General features: G+C 40.0%; 3 protein-coding genes across 8 annotated transcripts in view; 1 reads left to right on the top strand and 2 right to left on the bottom strand.

Annotated features, from left to right (window-relative positions):
- Nucleotides 1–25: 25 nt before the first annotated feature.
- Nucleotides 26–3,856, bottom strand: mad2l2 (mitotic arrest deficient 2 like 2). Its single transcript, XM_017411221.2, has 8 exons — nt 3,521–3,856; nt 3,100–3,218; nt 2,184–2,255; nt 2,004–2,104; nt 1,829–1,923; nt 1,384–1,457; nt 1,184–1,276; nt 26–1,025 (listed from the first exon to the last, which is right to left on the bottom strand). The coding sequence occupies exons 1-8, from the start codon at nt 3,558–3,560 to the stop codon at nt 987–989; spliced, it is 633 nt and encodes a 210-aa protein (XP_017266710.1). The 5' UTR covers nt 3,561–3,856; the 3' UTR covers nt 26–986.
- Nucleotides 3,857–4,606: 750 nt separating this feature from the next.
- LOC108233155 (solute carrier family 25 member 45) lies at nt 4,607–11,767 on the top strand. Of its 4 annotated transcripts, none has more exons than XM_017411425.3 (7): nt 4,607–4,964; nt 6,059–6,115; nt 6,195–6,238; nt 6,320–6,391; nt 6,486–6,665; nt 7,402–7,636; nt 9,244–11,767. In XM_017411425.3, exons 2-7 carry the CDS (start codon nt 6,079–6,081, stop codon nt 9,519–9,521), a joined length of 846 nt encoding a protein of 281 aa, XP_017266914.1. In that variant the 5' UTR covers nt 4,607–4,964; nt 6,059–6,078; the 3' UTR covers nt 9,522–11,767. The 4 variants fall into 4 exon arrangements, with proteins under 4 accessions (XP_017266914.1, XP_017266915.1, XP_017266912.1 ...); XM_017411426.3 differs by lacking the exon at nt 4,607–4,964 and adding an exon at nt 5,744–5,770; XM_017411423.3 differs by lacking the exon at nt 4,607–4,964 and having other exon boundaries at nt 5,781–6,115.
- A 99-nt stretch (nt 11,768–11,866) lies between these two features.
- The window catches only part of LOC108233154 (solute carrier family 35 member E2A), a 23,399-nt gene continuing 15,384 nt past the window's right edge, over nt 11,867–19,881 (bottom strand). The window contains exons 1-9 of one of the 3 annotated variants that reach the window (XM_017411422.3): nt 18,127–18,226; nt 16,396–16,808; nt 15,308–15,443; nt 15,000–15,127; nt 14,764–14,884; nt 14,636–14,689; nt 14,481–14,553; nt 13,607–13,752; nt 11,867–12,209 (exon numbers count right to left, since the gene is read on the bottom strand). In XM_017411422.3, coding sequence (XP_017266911.1) covers nt 11,984–12,209; nt 13,607–13,752; nt 14,481–14,553; nt 14,636–14,689; nt 14,764–14,884; nt 15,000–15,127; nt 15,308–15,443; nt 16,396–16,663 — 1,152 coding nt within the window. In that variant the 5' untranslated portion in view covers nt 16,664–16,808; nt 18,127–18,226 and the 3' untranslated portion in view covers nt 11,867–11,983. The other 2 variants (XM_017411421.3, XM_037977065.1) reach the window with 2 other exon arrangements.

The raw sequence follows: 19,881 nt of genomic DNA, 5'->3' as shown, positions 1-19,881 counted from the left end.
CTCTTGTTCACATTAAAACAGCTGGCACTGAAAAACCTTTTATTTAAACTGAAAAAGTGTAACGTGTCAAAAAACGAGCAGTGAAAATAAAAAACATCCGGACTTGATAGTACTTGTACACACATGCATTTTTTTTTTTGTCCTCTTCCAAAAACATTTAGCAGCTTTGACACTAGATTCCTGATAGATGCTTCAACCCCAAAATGCAGCTGAGATGTTTTACATAAAAGGTAAAAAGTAAGCCTTTCCACAGATATTTTTACCAAAAAAATGCCTCTAAAATAATAAATTTACATATGGACGTAGACCAGCGATGGTCTATTGTTAGACTGCTCCACATCCAGTACATTCAGATTTGTCCTGAATTTCACTGCAGAACTTATATGACCCACTCAGAAACTCTTATCTTGCACTAAAAAATCTGCTTTTAAAACAATAAAGTACATGTCAGTGTAATAAAACCACATTTATGCACTTACATGAAATTAGGGCTTGCGCAATATATTGACATCACAATAACAGAACCACAGAGGACTGCTGGGAATGCAATAAATCACAGATTATTATATTTCAAGAGTCGAGCATTTATTCTCTGCATGTGAATAACACATTCAGCCAAACCAAAGGTCTCTCTCTGCCCTTAATGCCCACACCTGGTTTAGCTGATAGTGGTCGAGATGCTAAAGCATCAAGATGGAAGAACAGAAAGAGGAGTGAGAAAAATATGAGTTTATCACAACTGATCTTTACAATTTAACACTGAAATACAAACAATAAACCATCTGAATCAACTCAGTGAGTTACAAATGATTCTTCACAATGTCACAATGATTTAGTCTGACTCCAAAACAATAAACGCCTCCCACAAGGATTATTCTGCAGATGGTAAAATCTTGTTTATACATAAATTTATGAATCCGTCTCTGATGGAACTCGTTCTGCTCATGAGTTGTCGTCACTGATCTGCCCCTCGCTGCTGTTCCTGCCTACGTTTTCTGGGCTCTCTCCTCCACATAGAGCTGCATCTGTGAGAGACAAACGAAACAACTAAATATGAGTTTCTGTCAACAACATGTTGGAACATTAGAGACAAACAGAGTCACAGAAAGAGCCAAAAGGTTAGGAACCTGAACGTGAGTTTTGTGTTCGTTTTGACTGAGCAGCAATCAAACCTTCAGCTCACCTTGACGATGTCGGACGTCATGGACTTCAGCGGAATGAGCCTCGGCTCCTTCATGTGAACTTCCTGCTCGTCAGCGACTATCCATGGAAAATCCTGAGGAGGCAAATGCCATCAGTGCATCATTTTTTTCTGTGTTTCCGTATTATCAGAACTGACCGACAGGTTTCCTGGTGAATTCACGCCGCTAACTTTAAATTCACCTTGATGACCTGAACCTTCTCCATGTTGCGTGTGGCAGCTTCTCTGGTATGAACAAGTACTGTGAAAGAACAACCTGTAAGACAGAAAAGGTAACACATTTAAAACCTAATTCCACTTCACTAAAATGTTGTCAAACGCCCTCCAAACACATGGGAGGAAAAACTGTTTTCCTTTCACTTTAAATGACTTCAACTAGTTGTGTGCTTGTTCTGTTAGATTGTATTTTTTAGGAATTACTGGGTATGCAAATTTGTGGCAAAAACTACAGAAGCCTGGATGGATTTTTAACCCCAAACTAAATTTATGCCCACATCTTGCTTCCTTTCAGACAAGAATCTGAAGAATGAGCTTAAAAATGTTAAAACCTTTAACTTTGTTACAATTATACAGTTTTGAATATTTTACATTTCTGTTTACGAGTATCCTAAAGGTCACTGATGTTACCTGGTGGGTTATTATTTAAAACAGCGTCACACACGCTGATCTTCAGGATGAATGCCCTCAGCAGCTGCTCCACGTGCGACAATAAGGTTTCTGCACTGTGACAACAACATAAAAGTTAGTAAATATGACTAAATATGACTTTTTCATTTGGTTTTAAAAGCTGACAGATGGAAACCTGATAGAGAGGAGAGGAGGCTGGGAAATCTCAAACACAAATCTCTCCACTGGATGATGCTCTTTGTCCATGATGACCACCACCACCTTCTCTGCATCGTTCTAGGAGCAAAGTGAACACTTCATCAGAACCTAACAGGTGGATTTAGGCTGATACTTTTTTCTTTTAAACTCATCCTACCTTCTCAATGAGTGGCTTTATACAATGTAATGTATCTTGGATATACTGATTAAGCTCAGGGTGACATGACATCTACAAAACAGAAGGTCAGTGTTAGACATCCAAACATGCAATTACCCTTTAAGAACTGTAGAAACATTAATTTAAGGCCTAACATTTCTTGAAGGAATGCATATCGCCCGCCACCTTTCAAGCAAGTTTTAGACTAACATCGTCTTATGTTGACAAATGACAAAGTTGTAGCCATTTTGTATCAGTTTCAAACCTTGAAAATAACATTATGCACAATCTCATGCAAAGTTATAAGGTTTCACACTCTGTGTATGTGTTAGGAATGACTCTCAGCTACTACCACGTGAAACCTTAGCTCAATATCTTTCAAACAGATTGAGTTACAGACCTTTTTATGGTGGCTAATGCAGATTTGCTGACGTAGCCACCTTATATTAAATTTAATCATAATGTTAATCAGTTGTAGATATACATCCACGGATTCATTTTTAAAAGGTTCAATAAAAACCATGCAGTGGCTCATGAAATATTTTGCTAACAGAGAAAGAAGGTTGACTTCAACAGTTTTTGCTAAAGGCTAAAGGTTTAGGCAAATATCTCATGCAATGAGCAGCACTTGAAGCATGTGTTGTGAATGAATCTCAGCTACAACCACGCCAAACATTAGAATATCTGTAAAATCGATTGAATTATTGCCATTTTTTGTTTTTGATGGTCAGTTGGTTGTGGCAGCCATCTTGAATTGTGTTCACACTATTGTAGATGTACATCTAATGGATAATTTCTACAAGATTTTTAAAAATTCATCCCATGGTTCATGAACTATTTTGTTAACATACAGACACTTGCACAGACACAAAAATAATAGAAACATTATTGTACATAATTATACATAAATCCACACCTGCACAGGTACATTGTATTTCTTCCTCTTCTGAAATATTCCAGAGGGATATACTTCACGAACATAAAGAATGAGATGAATAGCAACTTCCAGGAACTCACACAGAATGTCTGCAACCACTGAGAAAAGAGGAACATTTGATTATTTGTTTTTCAGTAGGTTTTATTATCCATTTACTACCATTGACTTATATTAAATCAACAAATTCAATAAAAATACTCCATTACTTATTGCTGCCTTATCAGGTCAAAAATCACTTTAGGCCAAGTTTTATCAGAGGCCTGTAATACAAGGCAGAATATTTTTTTCTTTATATAAACCAAATTTCCCTCCTTGAGCAGCTATTTTCTTATCATTCTGAAGAACAATACCATTAACACCACCTCCAAATGTCACTGGATTGTCAATTTGTTTGGCTTACCTTGTCCAAAATTAAGGTCTTGCCTTGTAAGAGTGGTCATGTTTTATTGTCCCACACTCGTTAACGTAGTCATAAAACTTAACTAGTTTTCCTTGACAAACAGTTTTAACCAGAGGCTGAAGCTCTGGGAACTAAATGTCCAACTTTCTTTTGTCGACGCCTGACTTGAAGAATTAGGAGACACAATTTCAGATGTTACAAAAGACCTAAAGTCAAAAGGAAATATGCAGCATCGTATATTAAAATTAAATGAAGATATAATTCATTATATCGACCAGAAATGCGGTGTTTTCGTCTTTTTTTTTTTACCGCAGATATTTAAAGGTACACGGCGCAGGAAAGTGACGTAACTTATTGTTTTAACCGGCGTCCAACGGCGATGACGTCACGCCTCCCTTGTTTTTAATGCACGGCAGAGCTTAAACTCTAAACCTTAAAATATTAGACTACAGAAATAGAAACTCAATGAGTTTTGTTTTTGTAAATGAACATTGCTACATAAATAATAAAATATACTGTTTATGTGTAAATGTGCACGTTTTAGAAGTTGAATTTTCCTCATCTGGAACCAGCATTGAAAATAAAACATTTTTAAGTTTTGGTCAAAAATTGAGTAGATATTGTAAAAAATAGTTTGATTATCGTTTTTCATACTTAAGATAATAAAACAACAAAATTACTGGTAAACAGAAATAAAATAATGATCAGTTTTCTGGATTTCTTATTGTATTTTTTGGCACCGGAAGTTGTTAGCAAAGCCACAAGGATGCATTACCAAAATAAAATAACCTTTTCAGTGCTGAAGGATAGCCGTGTGTGTTCAGAAACATGCAGTAGCTGTGATAAACACAAACACAATTTACAGTTTTCCCTTTACTTTATTGCTGGACCAGATTTGTCTCTCCTGAGACAAATAATTTTATTGTTTGGATAAATAATGCGTTTGCTTCATGTTTATTAATCCCAATCAATGCATGTCTGTGGACAGAGCTCCAACCGACAAAGGATTTTTATTTTGGTAATAGATTTTTGACCAGCTCTTGCCTTGATGACGACTTCCGGTGACTTAAAAAAAAGAAAAGAAAAATGACAAAACGGGTCAAAGTTTCTGTGTGCCTAAAATTCTTTATGTTTTTATTATCGTAAAGGTTTAAATAAAATCAGACTATTTTAAAATATCTACACTTTTATGTATTTATTTGTTTTTACCAAAAATAGAATAAAACAAAAATAACCATTCGTGTTTGATTTTCAGTGCTCGTTGCTGATGAGAAAACCCAATTAACCAAAACATGCACGGATCATTTCCACATAATCCCCGCTGCAGAAGAAGTTGTTTTAATCCTGGGAGGTTCTGCAGAGTTCTGACTGGATCCTCCACGTCCTGCTGAAGTTCTACCACAGAGGAACCGAGCAGCTAAGGAGCTAACCATCTAAAAATACAGTAAGTTTGAGATTAAAACTGTTTAAATTCATCCTGAGCAGATGGTATAACTGTGGTCTAATGGGCAGCATCTTAGTTGTTCTCCATTGTTAGTGGCTGGATGCTGACAGGAAGTTAAATGTGGAGAAAAAATAATAATAAATCAGAGCTTGAAGCTGTTTGCAGGATGACATGATAAATAGTTTTTGGTGATTCTGGATGTGTTTACTTTTACCATCTTACATTTTAAATCCAACACAACACCGAGATGTTTGACACGGGTCTGATAAGACTGAGCCTTAACAGAAAAGTAAACAGACCAACTATTTGTAGTAGTTCTTGTAGTACTAGTTGTAGTACTACTCCTTCCCAGAGGACTCAACATTCATTCTGTTGTTTTTTTTTAGTTATTCAGACAGTTTTAGAAATCTATCCACTTCTGTGGAAAAGTTCAACTCATTGTTGTGACTTCTGTTTTTTTTTACTTTTAGACTTTTTAAAATAATTAATTCTGTACATTAAAATCTCTGCAGTTTATTCAAACATTATTTTCTTTGAAATCTGCTTCATCTACTGGCTCTGATTTTGTCTTCTTGTGCTTGTTGTTGGTTGTAGTAGTAATAGTAGTGGTAGTAGTAGTAGTAGTAGTAGTAGTAGTAGTAGTAGTAGTAGTAGTACTAGACTGTTAGTCGATCAGTAAACCAAAGTCGTAACATCCAGTGGTCCAGGCTTTTATTTTGAAGAGCTGGTGCTGTGGCCTTTGCTGTCAGATGGTTTTAGTGACAGAGCTGTGATCACATGGGTTCAGAACAATGAGGGGACAGAAGGTAAGTGATGACTCTACCTGCAGGGAGAAATAATCACTCTCTGACCTCCTGAACACGTTTCAGCTCTTCTACCAACAGCTGAAGGAACACAACACCTTCTGATCTTCAGTCCCAGAACACTTTGTTCATCTTTAATGGGATTGTTTGTTTTAACAGTGACATATTTCTGTTACAGATTATGTTTTTTTAAATCACTTTGGACCTTATTTTTTCCCTTCAGATCACATATTAACCGGAGAGTCGGCCCATGTTGCTGTGTGGCAGCTGAATTATCTTGTTTTCTTGCAGACTTTGACCGTTTCCAAGTTATGCCCTTTCTGGAGTTCATAGCTGGGAGCATTTCAGGTAGAAAATTAAAGACCCGAGAACTGAAAATGCAGCGCGTTTAAATGTGGTAACGATTGATTTTTGTCGACTGTTGCAGGTGCAGTGGGACTTGCTGTTGGCCATCCGTTAGACACCGTGAAGGTGGAAGGAAATCTGAAAACAGATGTGACTTTATGCGTAAATCTCGCCTATTCTGACACTTAATGTTTCGTTTCTCTAAAGGTGCGTCTTCAAGCCCAGTCTGTGTATAAAGGGATAATTCACTGCGTGTCTAAAACCTACTCTCGTGAAGGCGTAGGTGTCACATCCTCTTTTAGCTCACTTTGTATCGCTGCGTGAAAAGTTGCTGGGAGCTTCATCAGAAGTCACTGTTCTCCTGTCGACTCAGGTCCATGGATTCTTTAAGGGCATGTCGTTCCCGGTTCTGACCACCGGCGTCCTCAACTCCATCATCTTCGGCGCTTACAGCAACGGTTTACTCTACCTCGCCCAGTCGGAGGGCGGCCAGCGCAGACCGCCCTCCGACGCACACGTCTTCGCCGCGGGCTGTTTTTCAGGCCTGATGCAGGTAAGATCACCTGAGGAACACAAACTCTCCTGGAAGAACAATTTGTCCCGTTCAGGGTTAAAAAAAAGAACAAAATAAGAAATATAAGCATCAACTGAGACTCTCAGATTAGGATCTAATTTTAGAGATGGCAGAATCCAGGGATGTCGGGGTGAAGCAGAATGAAGTTCACTGTTTTGCGTTTAAAAAAGAAGATTTAAATACTATTTAAATTCATGTTTTACATTTATTTCCCCCCAAGAGACTTTAACTTTGGGCGATCCGAACGAAAGTAGAAACAAAACTTCAGAAGATGTTTGTTTCCGCTCTTTTGTTCGTTAAAAAAATATTTGGATTTTTGGCAGCGTTGTGCATCTCAGGCAGTAAGTTAAAGCACTATCAGTGTTTAAATATTACATCTTTGTTTCTCTCTCTGCTCACAGTACGTTATTAACATGCAGTAAAGTTTGGGTTTATCTTAACATGAAACAATTACTTTGATTTTTCATTAACCAGTTCTACTAATGAGAATTTATTGAGTTTATTAAACTCTGTCTGGAGCAGCTATGAATGGTTGAATGTGTCAGCAGATGGCAGCATCGCTAAGAAAGCTCCAGTGGAACAAAACAACAAACGATTATATATAAATGAACCTACAACTAAAAAGGCTACTCAGCTGGAACTTAGTGGGAACCTTTTATAGCTTTCAGTTTCTTCTTTTTTTTTAGTTTATCTCAAACTCTCGCCGTGCTTTCAGGTGATGGTTTGTGCACCGATTGATCTGGTGAAGGTGCGTCTGCAGGGTCAAACGTCTGCAGACCGGTACCGCGGACCCGTCCACTGTGTGGCCGTCATACTGAGGGAGGACGGACTCAGGGGTCTGTTCAGAGGCGCCATGGCGGTCGCTCTGAGGGACATACCCTGCTACGGATTCTACTTCCTGCCTTATGAGGTCATCCGGAGGGCTCTGACGGAGACCGGAGCGCAGCCAGGTGAGACTCACATTCAGAGAAATTACATTTTTCTGAGAGGATCCAGAGAGAAACGCTGCTGTTAAAGCAAAAACAAGCAGAACACCAGCTAAAAATTAAACAGAGCAGACAGTTAACTAAAAGGAGCAAATCAGCTGAAAGCTAAAAATTAAAAGTAGCAACAGATCAGCTAAAAGTAGCACAAGGCCAAGTAAAAAGTAGCGTAAGAAGACAAAATTAGAGCGAGTGCTAAAGCTGATTTTAAAGAGAACAAGGTTTTTAGCTAAAAGTAGCAAAATGGTAGCTAAAAGCTAAATGCTAAAAGTAAAAAGACAAGCTTAAAGTTGAAAAAAGCAGCAACAAGTTAGCTAAAAGTACCAAATGAGTAGCTAAAAGTAGCAAAACTGTACCTAGGAGGTAAAAATAAAATGCCAGCTAAAAGTTAAAAGTAGCAAAATGCTAGCTAAAAAGCAGCAGCAGAAACAGTGTGAGTGCTGAAGCTGTTTTTATATTTTTTGTTTTGTTGTTTTTTTGCCTCTGTGATATTACTACAGTACTGTACGGCGCTGACTCCCAGAGCAGCCGATGTGGTGAACACATTATGGCCAGAATCATGTGAGCACAGACCAATGGATGAATGGAGTCAATGGTTTTTATTTGTATACATTAAGCCAAAAGTAAACGTATAATTGGAGCTCAAATAAACGTGTCTGCACAGTAAACTAAATAAATATTGAGTTAAGTTAGTCCATCATCAAATAAGACCTTATAAGTTAGGTTTTATTCATCTCTTTAGAATATCAGGAACGAGAAGTATTAGTTTTTTTTAAATTGTTCTCTTTGTTCTGATCTTTGCAGACCAGATGGATGGGAACGTTTACCTTCCTGGGTGTGTTTGGAAAAAGTGACAGGTGTTGATTTACTGGGATAGGTGTGGTCGTTTCAGGTTAGGTGAGATATTTAATGGGAGACATTATTCAGGAGGGAAAATGGAGCTAAAATAATCATTTTGCAGGCAGCAAAACCTCAAGGAAGTTTCTCCTCTGCACCTCGATGGCTGTGATGACCGGCTGAATAATTTAATGATTTAAAAGCGTTTAAAACAAGTTCATCGTGTACTCCTTGCAGCAAGAAGCTAAAAGTAGCAAAATGGTAGCTAGAAGCTAAAGATAGAAAAAGCTAAAAGTAACAAGATGCTTTCTAAAAGCAGCAACAGGTTAGCTAAAAGTAGCAAATGAATAGCTAAAAGGAACAAAATAGTAGCTTGAAGGTAAAAGTCGCAAAAGTAGAAAACTAAAAAAGGGCTAGCTAATAGTTAAAAGAAGCTAAATGCTAGCTAAATGCAGCTGCAGGTTAGCAGAAAGCTAATACTAGCTAATGACTAGCTTAAAGTAGCTAGTTGCTGGCTAAAAGTAGCAACAAATCAGCTAAAAGTAGCAAAATAGCAAGAAGCTAAAAGTAGAAAATGGATAGCTAAAAGTTAAAGGTAGCAAAATGCTAGCTAATTGCAGCTGCAGGATAGCAGAAAGCTAAAAGTAGCTAATGACTAGCACAGATAATCTTCCGGCTGATTGTACACAGAGACCAGGATCTAATGTTTTCAAAGACTAACATCCAGTCGTCCTCAGGAACCTTTGCCATCCTGATGGCGGGCGGCGTGGCGGGCATGGCCAGCTGGGCGATCGCCACGCCCATGGACGTTGTGAAAGCGCGGCTCCAGATGTCCGGAGCCGGGGGCCGGCGGTACGACGGGCTCCTCCACTGCATCAGAGTGAGCGTGAGGGAGGAAGGAGTCCCGGTGTTGTTCAAAGGCCTCCTGCTGAACAGCGTGAGGGCGTTCCCCGTCAACGCCATCACCTTCCTCAGCTACGAGAGCCTGATGAAGATCCTCTGTCCGTCCAAGTGAACACGTTACCAGAGTTAAGCTGCTCCAGTTTACCTCTTATTTCTTTTATAGAAGCAGCAGAATTTTATTTTTTCACTGTAGGAGTTTCTCTACATCATGTATGTTGAAATGTTCATATTTTCACCACAACAATATTGTTTAGGAGTGATTTCACTCAAAGTTTAGGTGATTTTTTTTTTAACAAAAAAGTCTTTATTAACACATTTATAACTATATCTTTGGTTTGATTGATCTTGAGCTGTAATGAGATTATTTTTTTAATGGTTAGTGTGTTTTCCACTTCCTGGAAACAGTCAGGTCAGTAATATTTCCACACATTTGTCTTCACTTTCTCAGTTAGAAGTGATTATTTAAACACTCTAAAACTTAAACAATTGAACATTTTTTTTTATCTGCTGATGATTGTTTTTTGATTTTTTTTTAGAAATATTTTAATAAATGAACCCAAAAATGTAAGAACCGACTTCATAACTGAAGGGTTTCACAATTTTTACTTCAGTTGTATTTTCTAGACTAAATGTTTAATTTTCTAAGCAAACAAAAGCAGCTTTCATTTGTTTGGGATTTATTTCTTCCACATCCCTTTAATGAAGATTTATTTCGGTTCAACAGGTGTTTAGGTGTGCAGCAAAGCAGAAGATAATAATTCCAGCATGAAGATATCCATCATTCTCTGATGAGACATTTTAAAAACTAATATCATTGTTTGTTTGTTTGTTTTCTCTGAAGGCTTTTAGGATGAAGACCAAACCTGGCCTCACAGGAAAATGTAAAATAGTGGTACTACATGTACCTGCAGGGGTATATACAGAGTATTTACAGGATAATGACATGGTACTTGCAGGGTAATGATAGGATATTTGCAGGGGTACTTACAATGTACTTATGAGATAAACACAAGGTACTTAAGGGGGTATATCATGATGCATGGTTCTTACAGAGTACTTATTGAGATATGTACAGGATACTTACAGGGGGTATGTAAAGGGCAATTACAGGGTATTTACCTGGTAAATTATGGGGGTACTTAAAGAGTACATATAAGGTAATTACAGGGTATGTATGGGGTACTTACAGATACTTAAGGGGTAAATACAGGGTACGTGTGGGGGGATTCTTAATGGTAGTTAAAGGCTAACTACAGAGTACTACTGGGGGTACCTGTAGGGTACATAAGGGGGACTTACAAAGTACCTGGGAATCAGGCAGTTGTATGAATGGACCTGTTGTACTCCAGTACAGTTTTATGTTGAGCAGAACCTGTTTAGGTGCAGTTTTCTACGTTCAGCTCATGAATGACTTCTGGATACTGAACCTCAGCTTATATTGTCACATTTACTGTCAGCCTGCCAGCTGCGTCGTGGTTGTCTAAAACACTGCCTCTGGGGAGTTTTTACACTTTCTGTATGACTGGAACCAAATAGTTCACCTGGGAAAACAAAACAACAAGAACAACAGAGTGTTTCACCCGAGGGCTTCATCGACTGACTGCACATTGTTTAATTCTCAGTGTTTTACATCTTATAATTAAAACTTTTCACTTCTGAACACTGAGATATTCTGCATGTTTGAACTCAGCAGCTGAGGGAGTATGTAGAAATTTAAAAACAGATGTTTTCTTGTAGTAAAATAAAATCATAGCCTAATTATTTTGTTTCCCTCTGTGAGGAACAAGACAAAACAGAAAACAGAGAAGTGGATCAAACAGGTTTAACTTGAATTAAATGGAGCATCTTTTCATTCAAACCTCTCGTCGCCGACATGAGCAGATTTTTAGACACAAAAACTTAAACTTGGAACAAATCTCGTCTTTTCTTTGCTTGTTGATTGATCTTTATTGGTCGCAGATGAAGGGCACAAACAGAAACAAGAGGCAACATGACAAGCATAAAGTTCACACACAGTAGACTGTATGTCAACAAAATAAGCAAATTTACAACAAAAACAAAACACCTACACATACATGAGAGAAAAGGAGCATTCCTAGAATGCAGAAGGTGTCTCTCAAATATTGCACACATTGTTAAAAATGTGTTAAAACAGGCAGGTTTTTGCTGATCAAGCCAAACAAAAAATATTTTTTTTCAGGCACCAAACCCCTTTGAAAATGCAAATAAATTACAGTTTACATCAGATGATACATCATCACACAGTTTTAAATCTCACAGCGTCGGTGATTTACAGTTACATTTAGCAGCTGCTGTACCACAGATGGAGGATGAGGCAATCTGGAATGCAAATGTTCTTCACTTCCTTAAAAAAAAAAGCAGAAAATCACCCTGAGATTCTCCTTTCACTGGCCAATATGAGACCAAAGAGGGCTTGTGTAGTGGTAACCAGGCCCAGGAGAAAGTTGTTCCACAGGACTGGTAACAGCTTCCGTCAGAAGCTGCATCAAACCTGAAAGTGGAGAAGTTTTTTGTTTTTTTTTTAATCTGGAATGTGTGGCCTTTGAGTTCCTATTAGGACTGAGAGGCCTGGAAGTCGTGGTCCTGCAGCAGCGGGTTGTAGTTCTGCTCGGCAGCCATCCTCTGGAGGGTCTTCCTCTGGATCTGTCTGGCCTTGTTGTACAAGAAGACGCCGATGAACACGACGACGGTGCCCGTGGCGCTGAGGACCGTGATCTGGTTACTGAACACGATGACGCTCAGCCAGACGGACAGGGCGTGTTTCACGGTGCTGGCAACACTGGGGAGGAGAGACGGCGAGACGTGTTACTGCTGGCTTTTTAATTAGGCAGCAGCATACAGCGTTTAATTATGTTAGTTTAACTCGACTGTATTTGAACATACTGTAAAGAGACAGGGATGTGAGAAGTTTCCAGTGTTTGACACTTTTTTCTCTTGTTACGGTTTTATTGAGAGGAAAAAGACAGCTGACACAGAAACTAAACCTGGAGAAGATTAAAGTATCTTTATTTCAGGTACAAAATGCTGGTTATACAGATTAATAACTGCTGTGACAGATATCAGTCTAACACCGCTGATTTAAACACACGATGCCTTCCAACACTGCTGACTCATGCACACTTTGTGTCCGTCTTTTGTTAAAAAACAAAACAGCTTGATGAGATGAACAGACATGCTTCCAGCAGCAGTTATTCTCCTCTCTCTGAGGTCCGACTGACATCTTTTAAAATCACATGGTTTCTTTTTACACAACTCCTCTCCATCTTTAACGACCCAAGAGAAGAATTAGCAGCAACAAATATTTATATAAGTAGTTACACCATCAGACATTTTTTTAAACGAGTATCTGCTGGATTAACAGCTTTAACTTCAAAAAATAATAATATTTGTTCTTGGATCACTGGATATACGTCTATAACTGCTTATCAACCTGATTCAAGATGGCCGTCACAGCTAACTGATCTCAGCAGACGGCTGTAACTCAGCCAGTTTTACAGACACTGAGCTAAAGTTTGGTGTGACAGTAGCTGAGAGTCAAACCCAACACGTACTCTAAGCAGTAACAGATCACGCGGGAGCTTGGCGGAGGGCGATAAGCATTTCTTCAAGGAATTCTAGTTTCATTAAAGTCAGATTTGCCCTGAACAGCTGGAGCTCAAACAGCTTAAAGGCAAACAGAAACTCACATATCTGCAACGACCTACACAGACGGACAGTTTTTCTAGTTTAACAACATCTGAATCAAACAAGTGGAACCAGAATCACCTACTTTCCTTTTCTAATCAGTGCACAGGTTTGATCAAATCTAGCAGCTTCTTTAAAACTCAGGAGGGTCTTGATTCTGTTGCTGAACAGCACCAGGTTCTTCTCCGAACACTTTGTTTGAGTTGTAGTTCTCTACAAGAACTCTTGTTTCTAACACTGCAGCTCTGCGAGCGTTGAAAACCTGCATGTGAGCAACATCTTGGTATCCAAGGAGCACCGTAACAACTTCCTGAGATAAAGAGGAACCTATTTATCACAAAACAAAGCTGCTTAAAGTGTGTAGATTTATATTGTTTATAAGAATCAACAAATGAGCCAAATCTGAAGCAACAACACAACTCCGTCCAGCCGAAGCAGCGCACACACAGATCCCACTGTGATCCAGATATCTGCTTTGTGCTGCCGTCCTACCTGAAGGTAACGGGGGAAATCCGACCCATGAGAGCGTAGGCCGTGACGCTCTGCAGGTGGAACAGACACCCGTCGAAAAGCAGCAGCACGACGATGTCCTGGCTGAACATGAAGCTCTGCCCACTCTTCCCGACTGCTGGAATTTCCTGGGAACAAAAACAGATCCACATTAAAAGATCCATCATTAAAATGTTTTTATAAAGATTAATCTTCTTGTAATTTATTGCATTTGTGTTATTTTATGTTTATATTTTATCTTGTTTTATGCATTAACTATTCTTATTATCAGCTGAAATGAAAGGCCAGCAATAATCTAATCACCTCTCTGCGTGTGTGTGCTCGTTTGTCTGTCTGTTAGCAAAATATTTCTCGAACCACTGGGTGTATTTTATTGAAACAGTCAGAAACTAATCACTGGGTGTACATCTACAGCTGATTAACTCTTGGAGTCAGCCCGATTCAAAATGGCCTCTACAGCTAATCAACCTTAGCAAACACAAAAATAGCTACGGCTCTGTCAATTTTACAGATACTGAACTAAAATACGGTGTGGTGGTAGCTGAGAGTTCTGCCCAACACATACTGCGAGCATGAACAGATCACGCAACATCTTCATTTCAAACTTTGCCTTGCGAGGCGGCAGGTCAAATTACTATTGTTGAAAGTGTTGCCTTATCAGCTTATCAGTCATTAGTGGAGAACTCTGAACTGAATGAACTGCACCAATCTGATCAGCCAATAAACTCAGGCTGATTAATGGACTTTTTCTACCTTAAAGAACTCCCAGCTTTAGTCCACAATGCGCTGTGGCGATAAACTCTTAGCTGTAACAGTGATGAAGTACACAGAAATTAAATGCTGTGTGTTTAATCACCAGGAGGAACACCCAGGCAGGGATGAGCATGATGACTGCCGCCGCGCTGGTGTAGAACTGCAGCTCTGGAGGGCTGAAATAAGACAGCTTTATTAGAGTTTCATTAAAACAAACAAGTTGAAAAAGAAAAAAAAAGGAGAATCCACAACATGTACCTAAATCTGTACGTATCTCCGCTCAGCAGCTTCTTGGAGAAAACGTTCTGCAGGCTGCAGATAAAGAAAGGCAGAGTTAGTTAAAGCGCAACGCTTGGAGCGGCAGGATGGAGCGCTGCGGTACAAACCAGTCCATGATGTTGGTGGACAGAGCAGCCGAGAAGCCGAGCATGTTGAAGCTGATCTCTGTCGCTGTGCAGAGGGCCAGGCCTGCCATGACAGGAAACAGGGACAGGTTCACCCATAGACCTGCAGGTTGGAAAACAAACAGACAAATCACCATGACCCAATTGTCTCCCGGAAAGCCTGTCTGTCGCTACCTGCAGCACCAGTATTCTCTCTTTTTTTTTGTATATTTGCTCACCTGTGTACTCTCCGAGGATCAACCTGGACATGATGACTGTAAAAATCGGGGCTGAGCTCTTCACAGTCTCAGAAAACGACACCGCAACATTCTTCAGGCTCACTAAGCCCAGAACCACAGTGGTGAACCTAACAAGAGCAAACACAGGGAACTCACCGGGTGTTTGATTTGTACGATATCTGTTCTTATCGCTACTTTCATGCTGCACGTAACAAACAAACAAAAAAATCAAATTCTCTCTTTACCATGCACACATTCACAGAGCTTCACTGTTATTGAACGTTCTGTTTAAAGACAAAAGCAGCCACCTCATGAGCCCCACAAACAGCATGATCATGATGAAGTTGGGAGGATACTCGGATCTGGACTTGTGCTGGTACAGACAGCAGGGAACGAACATCTTCAGGCAGCCTATGAAGGTGGTGGAGAGCATCTGGACTGCACCTGAGGAGCAGAACACGGACGAAAAAACACCAAGGCGATTTGTTGTGGCGGAAATATTCAAGGAGACAGGAAGTCTGAGCCTTTTTATATCATTGTTTTATAATTTATTACAAAAGGAATGTCATGCAGAGATTATCCCAAGGCTGAGATAACTCCCAGCCTTTTGTCTTTTAAACAAGCTTATCAGGAAAACAGATGAGGCCACCAGCAGTTTGCTGGAAAGGTGTACAGCTTGAAGGACAGCATGACCAAACATTCAACAGTCTGCAGAGTAACTACTGGCAGCTTACACAGATGTTGATTTCAACTAATTTTAACTTATGTTGCAAAGTGTTTGCAAAATTGAGCTTCATTGACTAATAATGACTAATAAATCATTTAATGTAGAACAGAAATAAAAATATGGTTACTTCTTAAAAGGTTTGGCATCAGACTAACAGCTTCTTTTAAAATCCAAAGTTTCAAGAACAAGCCTGAATTATTTCACTTAGAGCTAAAGAAAACTCCAAAAACATTTATTTCTTTAAAAAAATGTGTCATTAGGGTTTGTTTTGTGAAAGGAATTCATCATAAGAAGCACGACATGCAGAACTGGACATACTGCTGTCACGGCAGACTCAATAATGGAGAAAGACGTTCCCAGCTTATGTTTGTTTGGGTTTTATCTATTTAAAATCCCAGTGATTGGGATAACTCCAAATGGCAGAATATGTCTAAAATGCTTTTTTTTACGATGATATCAGTATGTGTGCCACTCAAGGACAGCAGCACGTTTCATCACAGCTGCAAGGCCGTATAAGTTGAAAGTGCAGTTTGACCTGTTATCAGAACCCCATCAGAAACTGTTCCTACACGCCACACCTAGTGAAAACATGTCATCTCACATGTTTTCAGCACAATAGCCAAGGCCTGAGACCTTCTGAAAAGCAGCAGAAATATTAATCCTTCTTACCCAGCATGCTCGGCTCCCCCTCCAGCAGTGACAGGATGTACTTGTTGAGGAAGAGGGTGCAGAAGCTGAAGAAGTACCAGAGGCTCAGGTAGGACAGGGAGCGCCAGTTCCGCACCCCGGATTCTGTCTCGATCACCGTGGTCTCCGTGACCATGATCTTCAGCACCTGCTCCCCGGGCAAGCTCTCACTCCGGGCCAGAACCACCCGCTCCTGGCGGGTGCGGAACGGTGACATGAAGTGCCAGATGGACTGCTTGCTGCCCTGCATCTTACCTGCTGCCTCGTGGCCCTCGGTCGGGAGGAGGGGGGCCCCAACAGTCAGGTAATGACAGAGGAGGGGAGCAGTCAGTGAGACGCTTTGAGGCTTAGTCCATCTTCTGATGTGTCCAGCAAATTATGAGTCGCCCTCTCCTCTAAAAGACAAAATAGCTCTGTTGAAATAGCTGTTTTCTCTTCAGTCTTCTCACTTTAATCACCTCCAGGTTTGCATACGAAGCGTTTCAGACCAGCTCCACCTTCAGCAGCTCCAGCTGTAACAATCTGCTTAAATACACGTGTTTCTGTGTAAACAATGACGCTATTACCACACACAGGTACAGTAACAACACAGTGCTCTGATGGGAAAAAAAAAACAATCTGCACACCAACAATACTTACACCTCTTCCCTGATGTCAATTTTAGGTATTTCTCAGCCATTTTCCAGGTGAATTTGCAGCACCTTATTGTGCTGATCAATAACCTTAAAACAGTGAACACAAACTAACATATTTATCGAGTGAAATCAAATAATTTGCTTTAAAGAAGCAAAATTATGACTTGTACAAATATACAAAAACACAAACATGGGATTTTAAGATGCGTCACTAATCTTAAAGTCTACTTTTCAGCCAGTAAACTCCCTATAAGGACAGTTTTATCAGCATCTTCATGTTTTTAGATAACATGTACACAAATAATAAAAAAAAGATTACAAATGGTGTCAGAAAGGCTGTGAAACCTTGAGTCACTTGTACTAAAAGCAAAGCATTTTTTTAAATAAGTTACAGATTAACTACAAACATTGGTACAATCAGTGCAAGCATTATTAAGAGCTTTATCCAAAAATTCAAAAACGTTTAAAACTTTGCAAATACTACATGCAAGGCTTTCAGCACACACAGGAAGCCTGCCTTTAGAAACCAAAACAATCCACCTCCATGTCCTGACTGTGACTGCTCACTGGGTTTCTGGGCTTTCATTATATCTAATTACATGTATGTCACTTACATACATTTCAAAACATCCCCTTCTGCACAGCAGCATGATAGAGTAGTCATTATACTTCTTAGTTTACTGTAGTTTTTACACATAAACCAACTAATCCCTCACATATTGAACACTGAAAGAGAGCTCTTTGGGCGTAAAAGCAGCAGGTAATGCCCTCCAAGTTGAGAGGAGTTTGTTTTTCCAACAATAACAACAAATATATTACCATTAATAGCTCGTTTTTGTTAGCTTCTTCCGCAAATCTTCGGTTTGTACTGAAACACAGCCGAGTCAATTTCTCTGAAGGGGAGTTTTTCCCACACATGAAACGTTAGCTAGCCGCATTTGTTTACTACAACACGCGAGGCAAAAAAAAACGTTTCCTAAAAAATAAATAAAAAATAAACAAAAAACTGCTCTGTGGGCCGAGCTAAGCTACATGACAGAGTGTCGGACCGAACCCTCCGTATAGGAACAGAACTTACTGCTCTCCGAGATTTGGACGCCTTACTTTGAACGTGGCTGCTAGCAGCACTACTAGCGTCAAGCTCCTCTGAAGCAGCAACCGGATACGAGTACGAGCCTTCAAAACAAAACTTCCGTTCAGAATTAAGTTCATATTTCATCGGTAACGACTTCAATTTTAGCTTATTTTATTAATCGTAGTTAACATTTTCGTGCATTCTTTTATATTCGGAGTGAAATCTAGGCCTTATTTTAAGCCCGGAAAAACCTTACGATAAAAAGTAAGCTTTTATTTTTATGACTCAACCTGCGAGTTTCCGGGAAAAAATAGTAAATCTCGACTATGATCTTGTTCGTGGGTTTTATTTGCATATTTCAAAACAACAATTCATGTTAATTTAGTAGCATAATTTATTTTTTAGATATACTACAAAAACTAAAACAGTAATAAGCATTCCGTTTTCCGAAAGAGAAACTCTTGTGATGTAGTTCTTAAAGTGTCCACTAGAAGGCAATAAATGCATATAATTCCAAATGATAGACGATATTATACATGTCGTCACCTTCTTAAAATAATTGCCTAAGTCATTTTTTTTTTCAAATATTATTTTTTTGCCTAAATCATCTCAACAATCAACAAATAGTTCAGTTTTTTGTGTTTCCTGAAACATTGCAAAAAAATGACTTAGGCAATTATTTTAAGAAGGTGACGATGTATTATATATTTTAGCTGGATTTGTAGAACCCTGCAGATAAAGGTTCACCTAATATAAGATCAATGTGCTCTAATGAGAGAAGAAATAACTGGCCATAATGGAAATATGGCTCATCCCTTATTGACTGGTTGTGTTAAGACCTTCTTGCTTGCAGGTAAGAAGCAATGCTGTGCTGTGGAGTACTAATTGTTGCCATCCTTCTTAATACCTAATATGAGAATACCATGCCCCTTGAAAGGAGGTTGGGGGCAGGTCAGAGAATGGCATGCCACAGTTTCATGGGCATCTGCAATAGGTTTGGCACAAGACACATGGCACATGTTGACCTACTTAAACCCTGAGGAGACCCTAACCCTACCCCCGGCCCTAAAGGCCCTGTGCAGTCAAACCCTGAGGAGACCCTAACCCTACCCCCGGCCCTTAAGGCCCTGTGCAGTCAAACGCTGAGGAGACCCTAACCCTACGCCTGACCCTAAAGGCCCTGTGCAGTCAAACACTGAGGAGACCCTAACCCTACCCCCTGGCCTAAAAGCCCTGTGCAGTCAAACCCTGAGGAGACCCTAACCCTACCCCCAGCCCTAAAGGCCCTGTGCAGTCAAACCCTGAAGAGACCCTAACCCTACCCCCGGCCCTAAAGGTCCTGTGCAGTCAAACCCTGAGGAGACCCTAACCCTAACACAAGCCCTAAAGGCCCTGTGCAGTCAAACCCTGAGGAGACCCTTACCCTACCCCCAGCCCTAAGGGCCCTGTGCAGTCAAACCCCGAGGAGACCCTAACTCTATCCCCGGCCCTAAAAGCCCTGTACAGTCAAACCCTGAGGAGACCCTAACCCTACCCCCGGCCCTAAAGGCCCTGTGCAGTCAAACCCTGAGGAAACCCTAACCCTACCCCCGGCCCTAAGGGCCCTGTGCAGTCAAACCCTGAGGAGACCCTAACCCTACCCACGGCCCCCCGGCCCGAAAGGCCCTGTGCAGTCAAACCCTGAGGAGACCCTAACCCTAACACAATCCCTAAAGGCCCTGTGTAGTCAAACCCTGAGGAGACCCTTACCCTACCCCC

Source organism: Kryptolebias marmoratus, linkage group LG8 (genome assembly GCF_001649575.2).
Source record: "Kryptolebias marmoratus isolate JLee-2015 linkage group LG8, ASM164957v2, whole genome shotgun sequence".
Classification (NCBI taxonomy): domain Eukaryota; kingdom Metazoa; phylum Chordata; class Actinopteri; order Cyprinodontiformes; family Rivulidae; genus Kryptolebias; species Kryptolebias marmoratus.
This window is presented reverse-complemented; position numbering and strand designations above follow the sequence as displayed.

Excerpts from the sequence above, each read along its gene's own strand:
- mad2l2 (XM_017411221.2), bottom strand. The coding sequence starts at position 3,560 with ATGACCACTCTTACAAGGCAAGACCTTAATTTTGGACAAG. Across the intron at positions 2,105-2,183 it reads TAAAGCCACTCATTGAGAAG|AACGATGCAGAGAAGGTGGT; the intron begins GTAGGATGAGTT and ends CTTTGCTCCTAG. Across the intron at positions 1,458-1,828 it reads TTTAAATAATAACCCACCAG|GTTGTTCTTTCACAGTACTT; the intron begins GTAACATCAGTG and ends TCTGTCTTACAG.
- LOC108233155 (XM_017411423.3), top strand. The coding sequence starts at position 5,905 with ATGGGATTGTTTGTTTTAACAGTGACATATTTCTGTTACAGATTATGT. Across the intron at positions 6,116-6,194 it reads CATAGCTGGGAGCATTTCAG|GTGCAGTGGGACTTGCTGTT; the intron begins GTAGAAAATTAA and ends CGACTGTTGCAG. Across the intron at positions 7,637-9,243 it reads GGAGACCGGAGCGCAGCCAG|GAACCTTTGCCATCCTGATG; the intron begins GTGAGACTCACA and ends AGTCGTCCTCAG.